The 15,189-nt window shown below is 42.6% G+C and overlaps 1 protein-coding gene across 1 annotated transcript in view; it reads left to right on the forward strand.

Moving 5' to 3' along the window:
- The window catches only part of LOC140728532 (sodium-driven chloride bicarbonate exchanger-like), a 275,952-nt gene that overhangs the window by 122,918 nt on the left and 137,845 nt on the right, over positions 1-15,189 (forward strand). Inside the window, 1 exon segment of the mRNA XM_073047392.1 lies at positions 10,448-10,591. Within this exon segment, the coding sequence (XP_072903493.1) occupies positions 10,448-10,591 (144 nt within the window).

Below are 15,189 nucleotides of genomic sequence, written 5' to 3' on the forward strand. Positions count from 1 at the left end.
CACTGTCCTTCTGCGTGGTGTAGTCTGCTGGTTAGCAGCTCATTGCAGAAATATCACACTTCCCTGCAAAATTCAGCCAAAGTGATTGAATGCTCGTTAACATCAATCATCTTGTCTTGCGATCTTCATGGATTTGTTCATGTGAACTCTTTGTCTTTATTTGTGCAATTTCTTTAAAACTGAGATGAGACTGCAGAGATTCTCATTCTTAGCAAAAAGAAAACACAAATTATTGGAGGAACTCAGTGGTCAGGTGGCATCAGTGGAAATGAAGGGTGATTGTATTGGTTCAAAACTATGCATCAGGACTGAAACATCAACATTCTCTCTTTGCCTCTACAGATGCTGACTGACCTGCTGAGTTCTTACACAGGTTTTTTCCCCCTCTTTTAAAAATGGACTATATTATTCATCAACATATTCATAAGTTTAGTTAAGAAAACAAATACCAATGTAATTATTTAATAACTAACTTAACATTTGTCAAAAAGGGCAAGAAATTTGTCTCAACTATTTTTTTCTAACGTTAAAACAGTGTTAGCCATCTGGCTCATGATATTTTGAAAAACATATCATAAAAAAAATCGGATAATTTATTTGTCCAAGTTCCAAAATAACATTAGTGGGTCCTATTGTGAAAAACTAATTGTTTTAAGAACTTCAACATTTGGGGTCACATTTGTGTCAACAGCATATTTTTTGTTTATGATCCTGACATCAGGAAGTTGGCTTCAGTTAGTCACTACAGTGTACCCTGCACGCATGTATCAACTAGCTATGTTTCCAAATAAAGTACATTACAAAAATGGGGGGGTCAGAGCAGAGGAACCTTTGCAAGTTTCTGAGGTATAGTGTGCAGAGCAAAGCAGCCTGTTTGCTTGGTTGCTAAAGTGTTATCTAACATACAGCTACAAATGCCTATGCTCCTCTTAAAGCAAGAGCCAAAGTCATCCCAGCTCTCAGAAATCTTATCTCAAGATCATAGTGTGCATTTTGTGCTGATATATGTCACATTTGACATCTCGTTCACTGCCGTGTTACAGAATTTATTAAAAGTTCACTGACAAAGTGGTAAGCTGTCCATTTTGACTAATGTGACTTACGAATTTGCAGCTGCAGACACTACTTGAATGCATTGCAGGGATACCAAAAGTGTAGACCTTTACAGTCACTTCCTGCCATGAATGCCACCCTTCTTGCCAAATGCTTTTTCTTCAACTTTTAAACTCAACTACTTCCCTTCAAACACTCAGTTTTCGAATCAACCCACAAAATCATAATCACAACTGCAGTTTAGCAACACTATGACCATTCTGATCACTTTGCAATAAAACAAATTTAATTTTTGTTCTAATTGTATTTTTTCTCATTCAAAAATGCCTATAATTTAGTTTTTTTTTCTTGTGAATGCTGCTTGTATAATGCTATGTGCCTGTGATGCTGCTGCAATAAGTTTTTCATTGCACCTGTGCATTTGTGTACTTGTGCATAAGGCAATAAACTTAACCTTGACTTTGAACGACTTCTCTATTTGGAAGATTTCTTCTAATCTGTGAACTTGAGGGAAAAGCTGCTGAATTCACCAGGATGTTTATGGTGACTGGGATGACAGCTTTGTTCAGTCCACCTGGAATTGTTTTGGTAAAGATCTGCTCATGATGCATCTTTCTATGATTTCAGGATGATTCTGTCTGCCAGCCTGATTCTTGAATGTTTGTAAACGTTGTTTCTTCAGTGAGTGAACAGTGCCAGTCATGATCTGGACCAAAGTGGTTGAAATTCTTGCTTGATGTAAATTCTAGATGTTAGACCATAAGATATAGGAGCACAAATAGGTCAATTGGCCCATCGAGTTGCTCTGCCACTTCATCATGGCTGCTCCAATTTTCAGCCCCAATCTCCTGCCTTCTTCCCATTTCCTGTGATGCCCGGAACAACCTATTAACTTCTGTATTAAGTATAAGCCTCCACAGCTGTCTGTGGCAAAGAATTCCACAGATTCACTAATCTCTGGCTAAAGAAATTCCTCCTCATCTCCCTTCTCAATGCACACTACCCTATTCTGAGGCTGTCTCCTCTGGTCCTAGACTTTCCCACCATAGGAAACATCCTCTCCACATCCACTCTCTCAAGGCCTATTACCATTCAATAGGTTTCAAGGAGATCACTCCATACTCTTCTGAAATCCAGCGAATACGGGCTAAGAGCCATCAAATGCTCTTCATTTGACAAGCCGTTTAGTCCTAGAATAATTTTTGAGAACCTCCTTTAAACCCTCTCCAGTCTCAGCACATCCTTTCTAAGATAAGGGGCCCAAAACTGTTCACAATACTTCACGTGAGGCCTTACTAGTGCTTTATAAGTGCTTTTAGTCTCAACATTACATCCTCGCTTTTGTATTCTAGTACTCTTGAAATGAATAGTAGCGTTGCATTTGCTGTCCTCACCACAGAATCAACCTGCTTGCATCATACATCGGGTACTCTCTTCAGTTACCTGATGAGGTAATTGTAGCCTTTGGCCAGGAGCAGATTTTGTCAGGCGGTGCCCAACATTCCTAGATTGCTTTGACTGTTATCCACTACACTCTCCAGTTGGCAAGGCAACAGTGGTGGCCAAGTCACTGCCCATCTGCTCCTGACTTCCAGCCAAATCCTCTCACCTGCTCCAGATCCAGCAAGAGGCTCTTGCTGCTTCCTGCCCCATCCTGGTTCTTGCTCTTTTCATCAAGATCCAGTGCAGATAGTAACCTCCATGCTGACCTTGCCAGGAATCCTCTGCAGCAGATCTCCATGGGGAATAACTACACAGAACATTGAAAACCTACAGCACAATACAGGCTCTTTGGCCCACAATGCAGTGCCGAACATGTACGTACTTAGAAATTACCTATGGCTCTCTATTTTTTTAAGCTCCATGCACCTATTCAGGAGTGTCTTAAAAGATCCTATCGTATCCGCCTCCACCACTGTTGCTGGCAGCCCATTCCACGCACTCACCACTCTGCGTAAAACAAAAAAACAACTTACCACTGACATTCTCCTCTGTACCTATTTCTAAGCACCTTAAAACTGTGCCCTCTTGTGTTAGTCATTTCAGCCCTGGGGAGAAAGCCTTTGATTATTCACATGATCAATGCCTTTCATCATCTTGTACACCCCTATCAGGTCACCTGTTATCCTCTACCTCTACAAAGAGAAAAGTCCGAGTTCACTCAACCTATTCTCATAAGGCATGCTCCCCAATCCAGGCAACATCCTTGTAAATCTCCTCTGCACCCTTTCTATTGTTTCCACCTCCTGCCTGTGGTGAGGTGACCAGAACTGAGCACAGTACTCCAAGTGGGGTCTGACCAGGGTCCTATATAGCTGCAACATTACCTGTCAGCTCTTAAACTCAATGCCACTGTTGATGAAGGCCAATGCACCGTATGCCTTCTTAACCACAGAGTCAACCTGCACAGCAGCTTTGAATGTCCTATGGACTCAGACCCCAAGATCTCTCTGATCCTCCACACTGCTAAGAGTCTTACCATTAATACTATATTCTGCCATCATATTTGACCTACCAAAATGAACCAACTCACATTTATCTGGGTTGAAATCCATCTGTCATTTCTCAGCCCAGTTTTGCGTCATATCGATGTCTCACTGTAACCTCTGACAGCTCTCCACATTATCCACAACACCCCAACATTTGTGTCATCAGCAAATTTACTAACCTATCCCTTCACTTCCCCATCCAGGTCATTTATAAAAATCATGAAGAGAAGGTGTCCCAGAACAGATCCCTGAGGCACTCCACTGGTGACCAACATCCATGCAGAATATGACCAGTCTACAATCACTCTTTGCCTTCTGTGAGGAAGCCAATTCTGGATCCACAAAGCGAGGTTCCCTTGGATCCCATGCCTCCTTACTTTCTCACTAAGCCTTGCATGGGGTAGCTTATCAAATGCCTTGCTGAAATCCATACACACTACATCTATTGCTGTACCTTCATCAATGTGTTTAGTCATATCCTCAGAAAATGTAATCAGGCTCATAAGGCATGACCTACCTTTGACAAAACCATGCTGATTATTCCTAATCATGTTATGCCTCTCCAAATGTTCATAAATCCTGCATCTCAGGATCTTTTCCATTAACTTACCAACCACTGAAGTAAGACTCACTGGTCTATAATTTCCTGGGCGATCTCTACTCCCTTTCTTGAATAAGGGAACAACATCAGCAAGCCTCCAATCCTCCAGAACCTCTCCCGTCCGCATTGAGGCTCAGCAATCTCCTCTTTTGCCTCCCACAGTAGCCTGGGGTATAGCTTGTCTGGTCCCAGAGACTTATCCAACATGATGCTTTCCAAAAGCTCCAGCACATCCTCTTTCTTAATGTCTATATGCTGAATCTTTTCAGTCCACTGTAAGTCATCCCTACAATCATTCAAGATCATTTTCCATAGTGAATACTGAAGCAAAGTATTCATTAAGTTATCTCTGCTATCTCCTCCGGTTCCATGCACACTTTTCCACCATCACACTTGATTGGTCCTATTCTCTCACATCTTATCCTCTTGCTTTTCACATACTTGTAGAAAGCCTTGGGGTTTTCCTTAATCCTGCCTGCCATGGCCTTCTCATGGCCCCTTCTGGCTCTCCTAATTTCATTCTTATGCTTCCAAGTTTCTTTCTGATAGCTTCATATTTCCCCGCACTCCAATTAAATTCTTTACTAACTTGTCTGTTCCTATCCCTCTCCAACGCTATGGTAAATGAGATAGAATTGTGATCATTATTTCCAAAATGCTCTCCCACTGAGACCTGACACCTGACCAGGTTCATTTCCCAATACCAGATCAAGTACAGCCTCTCCTCTTGTACATATTGTGTCAAGAAACTTTCCTGAACACACCTAAAAAAAAAAACTCCACCCCATCTAAACCATTCGCTCTATGGAGATGCCAAACAATATTTGGGAAATTAGCATCTCCCACCACGACAACAGCAAATTTGTCAGATATGTAGATTTTTGAGCCATTATTTTTGAAGAGGCTTCAATTCCTATTTCTATTGAGATAATTTGAATTGGAGCAATATCAGAACCACTATATCAAAGCAGTGCATTAACAGTTGATATCTTGGGCTGAGACCCTTCACCAAGTCTGACATGGTTGGGATGAAGGAACTGAGAAAAGGGAACAGCATTTTTACAGGAGACAGGGTGGGAAGAGGTCTGGTCAAGATGAGTGTGGCAATCAGTAGGTTTATGAAAGATGTCAGGCAACAGTGTGTCTCCAGAGATGGAGAAAGAGGGATTGAGAAAGGGAGGAGAGGTGTCAGAAATGGACCAAGTGAATTTAATGTCCTGGTGGAAGTTAGAGGTGCAAAGTACACAACTCTGAAATCCTTCTCCTCCAGATAGCCATGAAAAGAATGGCAGCATCATCAACCTCGAAATCCCCCCCTCCCTACACAAAAAAGAACAAAAATGGAATCGGTACATCAATCACTAAACCCCCTCCCAAACACACAAAAAAATGAGAATAATTGGGCAAGAAACACATAATATAAAAAAAAGACCACAGTCTAAGTCCGTATTCAAAATACAGAAAACCTGGGTAACATTCTTTGGCGGGCCACACAGACCTCCCTCTCCGGCAGCAGAGCGATCCCACCAGTGATCAAAAGGCAGTCTCCCCTCTCCGTAGCAGAGCGATCCCGCCAGTGATCAAAAGGCAGTCTCCCCTCTCCATAGCAGAGCGATCCCGCCAGTGATCAAAAGGCAGTCTCCCCTCTCTGTAGCAGAGCGATCCCACCAGTGATCAAAAGGCAGTCTCCCCTCTCTGGCAGCAGAGCGATCCCACCAGTGATCAAAAGGCAGTCTCGCTTCTCCGTAGCAGAACGATCCCACCAGTGATCAAAAGACAGGCAACTGGCACTCACCATCCACACTCGCCGCGATATTTCAATCTCCCTTGTCGCTTTAATCAGTGAAGTGGAGTCGAAATGGAGTCGAACATCGGCTTGCACCCCGTCCCACAGCTTTGTCGCCACAGGGTTTGCGCATGCTGCCTCTTCTTCTTAGAATCCTCTCGGAGACTGCAGAGTGCTGTGTTACGTATCCCGTAACTGGGTCACTTACCAGCAAAGATAGAGAGGTCCGTTGAAGTCTGATGGTACTATTTTTAAATGTCTTTATTGATAAAGGGGCACAAAAATAAGCTTAATACAAACATTCAGATAATATATGTCGTCAATACTCAATCTAAAAGCGCGGGTATAATAATAATAATCAATAAGAAATAGCTCTATCGTTGTCTAGGGGATATTGTATTGTCCGATGGAAAAATAAAAGTCACTGTCATTCAAGCTGCAGCTCTTTGGGTTTAAGAGAGAAGGTTTTAAACTTGCCCGGGTCTTTTATGAGGCCAATCCGTTGAGTCGGGGGAGTTGGTTCCCCGTTGTTAGTTCAAAGCTGTTTTCCGTGGTACCAGCCACCAGTTCCAGGCAATGGAACTGAACGCACGTGGCTTCCTTCAAATGGCTTCCCGCTATTATGGGATCGCTAGCGTTTCTTCTGGTGCGTCTGAGGGGCCGTTCCTACAGCCCCTCTTTTATCCTGACTTGCAGGGTCGTAGATGTCAGTCAGGTTGGGGGATGATGCAATCTCTTCCCTTCACCCAGCCCACTTTGCCCGAAGGCTCTCATGTAGCATAGGATCTCAATCCACAAGTTTGTCTCCAAGAGACAATGGCCATTTCCCCTAGCTTTACATCGCCGGGGAACGAGACAGTCCGCACGTCTCCTTCTCATTTCCTGGGCCCCCAACCCAACCCAATAGTGATCTTGCGATTCTCACAAAGGAGGGGGCTGCGGGCATAACAGCTGAAACACCCAAATGATCTCCAAACTGCAAACAGTCCCAGAATCACATTCAAGATGAAAATTGAATGTAAAAGAGATAAAAGATTTGAAATATGTGATCTATCCAGAAGACATTGACTGAAGGAGCATTGTACACCGGCGCCATCTTAGCTAGGAGTCTCGAGGCAAAGTTGATGGAATTGATGAACTCAATATGGATGTATGAAGCAGTACCAATGCAGTTGTCAATGTCGGGGAGCATTATCGGGGAAGGCTTGGAACATGGACTATTCTACGTAGCCACCAAAGAGTCAGGCATAGCTGGGGCCATGGGGTTGGATTTCCAGCATCTGCAGATTTTTTTTGTGTTTATATTAATGCAGTGTTTAGCATAAAATAACCACAGATGTAAGCAGAAAGGCTAGTCTAACATGAAGTGCCTTGCTGCTCTTAACATTATCTTGCTGAATAAACAGATGACTCATAATACTGATTTCATTGCAGAATGGAGGGATTGGGTGAACAGGCATATAAGACAGCTGAAAACACAAAGAGCGTATTTGACAGCTACTCGATATGAACTGTTCTCTTAATTGAGGCAGGAAAATAACATCATGATGGCTGATGTCAGAGATTTGAATCAACCTGAAGCTGAACCTCCATTCAAATTTGAACATAGTTTTTAGTCGTAGCTTAATAGTGATGAAAATTGGGTTTTGATATTCCCAGAACGTCATAACCATTAACATCATGAAGAACAAGAAAAAAAATGAATTCACTCCAATTTCAAAAGAATCAGATTGCAAGTGAGATTTGTTAATAGCGAAGAGAGTGTACGAGGAAAGATTACGTACCAATATAAATGTGAATCCAGAAATGTTCCATAGGCATAAAAGCTGGCATCAGTCAGGGTCGGCCATGGATGTTGCATCCTAGCCATCTAGATATGCAAGCCTGGGTAGCACAATGTGGAGAACAAGCTGTTACCCACATAGTAGGCTCCCCCTCTCCACGTATCTGATAAACCCAAAGGAACGGCAGAGACTGGCATAGTTTGGTATCAGCAGTGTTACAGGTTTTGCCAATCAGCATTGAACTCAAGGTAGGACTGCCTTAGGGATTCCAGCTCTGGATCTTTCTCCCAGGATTTATGAGCCTTCCTCATGAGTGGGTTTAGCTGCAAACAGCAGGGTTTTGAGATCAGAGTTTTCCATCTCTTAGATGAGCTGCCAACCACTGCCTGATGAGCCCCATCTGCCCAAAGTGACTGGTTTTAAGGCACCAGTAACCTGTCTTTGCCCTATCTAATAAGAACATAAGCAATAAGAACAGGAGTAGGCCATCTGGTCCAATGAGCCTGCTCCACCATTCAATAAGATCATGGCTGATCTGGCCATGGACTCATCTCCACCTACCTGCCTTTTTCTCATCATCCTTAATTCCCCTAATATGCAAAAATCTATCTAATCTTGTCTTAAATTTATTTACTGAGGTAGCCTCCACTGCTTCATTGGACAGTGAATTCCACAGATTCACCACTCTCTGGGAAAAGCAGTTCCTCCTTATCTCTGTCCTAAATATACTCCCCCGAATCTTGAGGCTATGTCCCCGAGTTCTAGTCTCACCTATCAGTGGAAACAACTTTCCTGTCTTTATCTTATCTATCCCTTTCATAATTTTATATGTTTCTATAAGATCTCCTCTCATTCTTCTGAATTCCAGCGAGTACTGTCCCAGATGACTCAATCTCTCCTCGTAGTGTAACCCCCTCATCACTGGAATCAACTTGTTGAACCTCCTCCGCACCGACTCCAAAGCCAGTGTATTCTTCCTCAAGTAAGGAGAGCTGAACTGCACGCAGTACTCCAGGTGCAGCCTCACCAGTACCTTGTACAGTTGCAATATAACTTCCTTCCTCTTAAATTCAATCTGTCCAGCTGTGAAGACCAACATTCCATTTGCCTTCTTGATAGCCTGCTGCACCTGCAAACCAACCATTTGCGATTCATGCACAAGCACTCCCAAGTCCCTCTGCACAGCAGTATACTGCAATTTTTTACCATTTAAATAATATTCTGCTTTCATTTTTCCTTCCAAAGTGAGTGTCCTCACATTTACCAACATTGTACTCCATCTGCCAGAACCTTGTCCACTCACTTAACCTATCTATATCTCTCTGCAGACTCTCCGTATCTTGTACACGATTTGCTTTCCCACTCAATTTTGCATCATCAGCAAACTTAGATACACTATTCACTGTCCCCTCTTCCAGATCGTGGTCTCCTGTCAGTAGAGCTGGTTTCACTGAGCTTAGTAGCTAAGTTACATTTGAAGGTCAGGAGTTGGACTTGGTTGTCAGAGTCTATTTGAGGTGCACGCCATTGGGAGCATTTAAAGGGAGTGGGAGCTTGTCCCCATTACCACTCCCCCAGCTATATCAACCTTAAGGAACCTAACAAAGTATTGAGTTATTGATAAAGGTAAAAATATATTGCTACATTGTAAAAACAGGGTGGCTGATTGTGTGAACACCAGGAAAATGAAATTTACTGTGGAGATATATGAGGAAAGGCAAAAGATAGGATCATTTTTTCATTATGAGCCGAGCACAGGTTTGTCTTCCATCATCTGGTCTTGACGCAGAGTCCAGCTGGAGTGGTGACCACCCCAGCCATACCTGTACACTCGAGATCCTAGTTCGTTGAATACCCCAAGAGGCTGCAAAAGCAGCCGACAGTTTAGTCAGTTCAAAAGTATATCCTAGAACAGGAAATTACTGCAGACTACAGCGATCACAGTTCAGAAGTATATCTGCTAGAATATCTATTAATATTGTGTGCTGTATGCAAAATGTTGCCAGTGCCATCTTGCCCGTTAAGAATAGTTTATTAAGACATACTCCTTTCTGGGTTTTTTCTCTAAAAGCAGGAAATTGTGCAACATCTTTGTAAAATATTGCTGTAACCTTAATTGGTATATTGTGTTAATTTCCAGTCTCATTATGGGAAGGGAGAGAGGGGGAGAGAGTGAGGGGGGGAGGGAGGGGAGAGGAGAGAGAGAGAGAGAGAGAGAGAGAATAGAATTTTGATAGGATTTTATAGAATATTAATAGATCTAGGCAAAATGGGAAAACTTGCATTTTCTGGAGGAATCTTGGACTGGAAGTCACAGGAATTGAGTAGCACGGAACAGAATTTTAGAGTAGCACGGGAAACACTTGTTTTTTTTTACATAGAACGTGGTTGAAATCTGGATTGCACTGCCAGTAGCTATATCAGAAACAGATCTGATCTTGGGTTTAAGAGGAAATTGGATAGATAAATAGTGGAGAAAAATACACAAAGCTGCGGAGAAAGGGACAGTGGGTAGAACTAGAGATGGAGACCTACCAATAGGCAAAATGACCTCTTGTACTTCAACCATTCTTTGATTCCATGTTTTTGATTTTGGATGTTCAAGAGTGACAACAAAACTCAAATTAATCTATACTTGTTGATTATCTGTTAATTTATTGTTGATATAAATACTAAAATCAACAAAAATGTACCAAAGCTTGTGCACAAAATTATTTATTTTCCACATCTGTAGGTCATCGGACTCTGTATATCGGTGTTCATGTTCCACGGGAAAGGCGAAGCCACCGGCGGCACAGGCATCGCGGGCACAAACATCGCAAGCGTGATCGAGAAAGAGACTCGAGCACAGAGGATGGGAGGGAGTCTCCTACTTATGGTAATGGATTAACATTCACATTAACTTTCACATTAAGGATCTGTAGAGATGTGATGGTTGATATTATCTCTTCTCCTGTGACTGGCTGATTGGTTACTCCTTAGCCAATAAACAGATAACTATTGATAGTTCCGTCTAATTGTGGGAACATTCTGGGAATTTAAGACCATAAGATTTAAGAGAAGAATTAGGCCATTTGGCCCATCGAGGCTGCTCTGCCATTTCATCATGGCTGATCCATTTTCCCTACATCTCTTCATGCCCTGATTAATCAAGAATCTACCAACCTCTGCCTTAAATACATTCCTGCAGGTTTGGCCTCCACATCCATCTACAGCAACGAATTCCACAGATTCACCACTCTCTGGCTAAAGAATTTCCTCTTAATTTCCATTCTAAATGGTCATCCCTCTATTCTGCGACTGTGTCTTCAGGTCCTAGGCTCTCCCACCATAGGACGTATCCTCTCCACATCCACTCTATCAAGGCCTTTTACCATTCACTAAGTTTCTATTAGGTCACCCCTCATTCTTCTGAACTCGAGTGAAAACAGGGCCAGAGCCTTCAAATGCTCTTCATATGACATAGTTCAATCCTGGAATGACTTTTGTGAACCACCATTGAATCCTCTCTGGTGTCAGCACATCTTTTCTAAGATAATGGGCCCAAAACTGCTCACGTGAACAGTGACTGTGGATATAAAGCAAGCAGAACTGCACTGACTGACTCACTGAGTGTTTTCAGCATTTCTGTTTTATTTCATATGTCCAGCATCAGAAGCTTTTTCCATTTTTCATTTTCATTTCCTGATGAGCAAATTTGTATGATTTAGTGGAGATAATAAACTGATGATGATAGACACTTTATTGATCCCAAAGGACATTAGTGTCACAGTAGAATTATAAGTGCACAGATATACAAATATTAGAAGAGAAGTAAGTTAGAATAAAAAACCTTAAAAAGATGTACAAGATTTACAAGTCAAAAATTACAAGAGTTCCAGTTCGCTCTGATAAGGTGGTAGTGCAAGATGTACTGTAATATTATACAGTAATGGGTGCACATTCACACCATCCAGATAAGAAGTGATAGTAATATTGCACAGGGTGTCTGCTATGGCGGGGTGTGGTAAACAGCGATTAATAACAGTCTAACAGGAGGGATTCATCACTTGCCTGGCTATGGGTTGATTCATTATAGAGCCTAATGGCCAAAGGTAAGAATGACCTCATATAGCGCTCTTTGGAGCAGCGCAGTTGTCTTAGTCTTCTACTAACAGTGCTTCTCTTTTCAACCAAGGTGGTGAGAAACATTGTCCAGAATTGCCAGGATTTTCTGTAGGGTCCTTTGTTCTACCACAGCCTTAAGTATGTCCAAATTGACTCCTATAATAGAGCCAGCCTTTCTAAACAGTTTATTGAGCCTGTTGGCTTCACCTGTGTTGATGTGTTGCCCCAGCACATCACCACATAGAAGACTGTACTGGTGACAACAGACTGGTAGAACATGTGAAGGAGAGGCCTGCATGCTTCAAAGGACCTCAGTCTCCTCAGGAAGTAGAGGTGACTCTGGCTCTGTGTTGGTGCTCCACTTAAGCCTGTCATCCAGGTGCACCCCCCAGGTACTTGTAGGTCCTCAGCACCATTAATAGTAACGGGGCAGTGCAGGCTTGGTCTTCCTAAAGTCCATCACCATCTCCTTTGTCTTACTGATGGTGAGCTGCAGATGATTCAGCTTGCACCTTTTGACAAAGTCCTTTACCAGGGCCCTATATTAATCCTCCTGTCCTCCCTTTATATACCCAACTATTGCTGAGTCATCAGAGAGTATCTGCAGGTGGCAAGACTCGGTGTTGTATCTAAAGTCAGATATACAGGGTAAACAGGAAGGGAGCCTTTGGGACCACAGTGCCGCTTATAGCCTTGTCTGACACACAGCTCTGAAGACGCACAAACTGTGCTCTGCCAGTCAGGTGGTCCATTATCCAGGATACAGTGGAAGTGCCAACCTGCATTGAATGGAGCCTTTCCCCCAGCAATGAGGGCTGTACGGTATTGAAGGCCCTTGTGAAATCAAAAGTCATGATCTTGTTAACTTTTAACTTTGTGTCATTATTTTAATGCTGTTTCAGTGTTCCTTTCCTGATTTTCAGTACACCCTTTAAATTTATGGTGGAGGCTGTCCGATTGTCATGGAAGCTTCGTCAAGAGAATCTTGTGTAAAATCGTGGGGTCTGTGCAGAGGGATTCTACACACGTAGTCCTTATCAAAGGAAGACTGAGAGCATTCAGTACTGTGCAAAAGTCTTAGGCTTAGGTGCCTAAGATTTTTTGTAAATCTGGCAGGAGCAATGGATGTTGTGAATGGGAAGGGTGTGGGCCAGGTGGAAGAGGAGGAGTGCCAGGATGGGGGGGGGGGGGGGGGGGGGGAGTGCGGTGGTAGGTGGTGGCATGGGTACAGAAACCCCCGGCCCTGAGACACTAGGCAGAGTCATATGATTCCAAGCAACTGGTTTTTTGATCATTACAGAATGTCTCTCTGGTGTTCTCTACCCTCTCCTTCCCCCTTTTCCCAACCTTTCCATTCACACCTCAATAGCGACCCATATCAGAATCAGGTTTATCATCACTCACATGTCATGGAATTTGGTTTTTTTTGTGGCAGTAGTGCAGTGCAATACATAAAGAACATTACAATACTGTGTAAAAAAAAATGTTGGGCACCCAAGATATATATGAGTGGCTAAGACCTTTACAGAGTACTGTAGAGCATAGAATAGTAGTGCCATGTGCTAGTGTGGCCAGAAATAGGAAGGGCATACAATTCAACACATGACTAAGGAGTTGGTGCAGGAGGGAGGGCTTCAGATTTTGGTCAATTGTCTCTTTTCCAGGGAAAGTGGGACTGTACAGAAGGGAAGATTGCAGTTGGAATGGAGGGACAGAGAGAGCAAGGGACTAACTCAAATGAGGTACTTGAGAATTTATAAAAAATGCAAGAGCACAGTTAAGGAGATGAGGAGGGCTAAAAGAACACATGAGATTGCTCTAGCAAGCAGGGTAAAGGGCAATCCAAAGGGCTTCTGCAGATATATTAAGAGCAAAAGGGTAGTAAGGGACAAAATTGGTCTTCTGGAAGATCAGAATGTTAATCTAAGCAAGGTGCTGAAAGAGGGGAGATCTTAAATGGATTTTTTGCATCTGATTTTACTTTTGAGATGAACACAGAGTCTGTGGATGTGTAACAATGCAGCAGTGAGGTCATGGGCCCTATGCAGATTACAGAGGAGGAGATATTTGCTGTCTTGAGGGAAATTAGGGTGGATAAATCCTCAGGGCCTAACATTGTGTTCCCTTGGACACTGTGGGAGACTAATGCAGACATTGCAGGGGCCCGTGCAGAGATATTTAAAACATCCTTAGCTACAGTTGAGGGTCCTGTGGATTGGAGGATAGCTAATGTTGTTCCATTGTTTCAATAGGTACATTTAATGCCAGAGAAATGTATACAATATACATCTGAAATTTTTTTTTCGCAAACGTCTTTTAAAGGTTCTAAGAAAAAGCCAGGAAATTATAGGCTGGTGAGCTTGACATTAGTAGTGAGAAAGTTATTGGAAGATACTCTAAGGAATTGGGCTTATAAGTATTTGAATGGGAATCGACTGATTAAGGATAGTCAGCATGGTTTCATGTGTATGTCAGTATGTTCTGTCTTACCAGTCTTCGAGGTTTTCAAGTTAGTAGGAAAATTGATGAAGGCAAGGCTGTGGAGGTTTTCTACTTGGGCTTTAGCAAGGCCTTTGACAAGGTCCCACATGTGTGGTTGGTCAAGTAGGTTCAGTAGTTTTCCATTTAAGATGAGGAGGTAAATTGGATTAGACATTGGCTTTGTGGAAGAAGCCAGTAAGTTGTTGTAGATGGTTGCCTCTCTGGAAGCCTGTGACCAGCGGTGTGCCACAGGGATCAGTGCCGGGTCCTTTGTTGTTTGTCATCTGTATCATTGATATGGATAATGATGTGTTAAATTGAATCAACAAATTTGTGGATGACATCGAGATTGGGAGTGCAGTGGACAGCGGGGAAAAGTATCAAGTCTTGTAGCAGGATCTGGTCCAGCTGGAGAAATGGGCTGAAAATGGCAGATAGTATTTAATGCAGACAAGTGTGAGGTGTTTCACCTTGGGAAGACCAATCAGGGTAGGTATTGCACAGTTAATGGTGGGGCACTGAGGAGTGTGGTAGAACAAAGGGATCTAGGAATACAGGTCCCAATTTCTTGAAAGTTGTGTAACAGGTAGATTGGGTTGTATAGAAAGCTTTTGGCACATTGGCTTCATAAATTAATGTATTGCAAATTGGAGTTGAGATGTTATTTTGAAATTGTGTAAGATATTGGTGAGGCCTAATTTGGAGTACTGTGTCCAGTTTAAGTCACCTACATACAGGAAAGATGTAAATAAGATTGAAATAATGCAGAGAAAATTTACAAGGATGTTGCTGGGACTTGAGGACCTGGGTAATAGGGAAAGGTTGAATAGATTTGGACATTATTCCCTACAACAGGGAAGATTTGATTGAGGTATACAAAATTATGAT

The sequence above is a fragment of the Hemitrygon akajei genome, chromosome 5 (assembly GCF_048418815.1).
Source record: "Hemitrygon akajei chromosome 5, sHemAka1.3, whole genome shotgun sequence".
Taxonomy (NCBI): Eukaryota; Metazoa; Chordata; class Chondrichthyes; order Myliobatiformes; family Dasyatidae; genus Hemitrygon; species Hemitrygon akajei.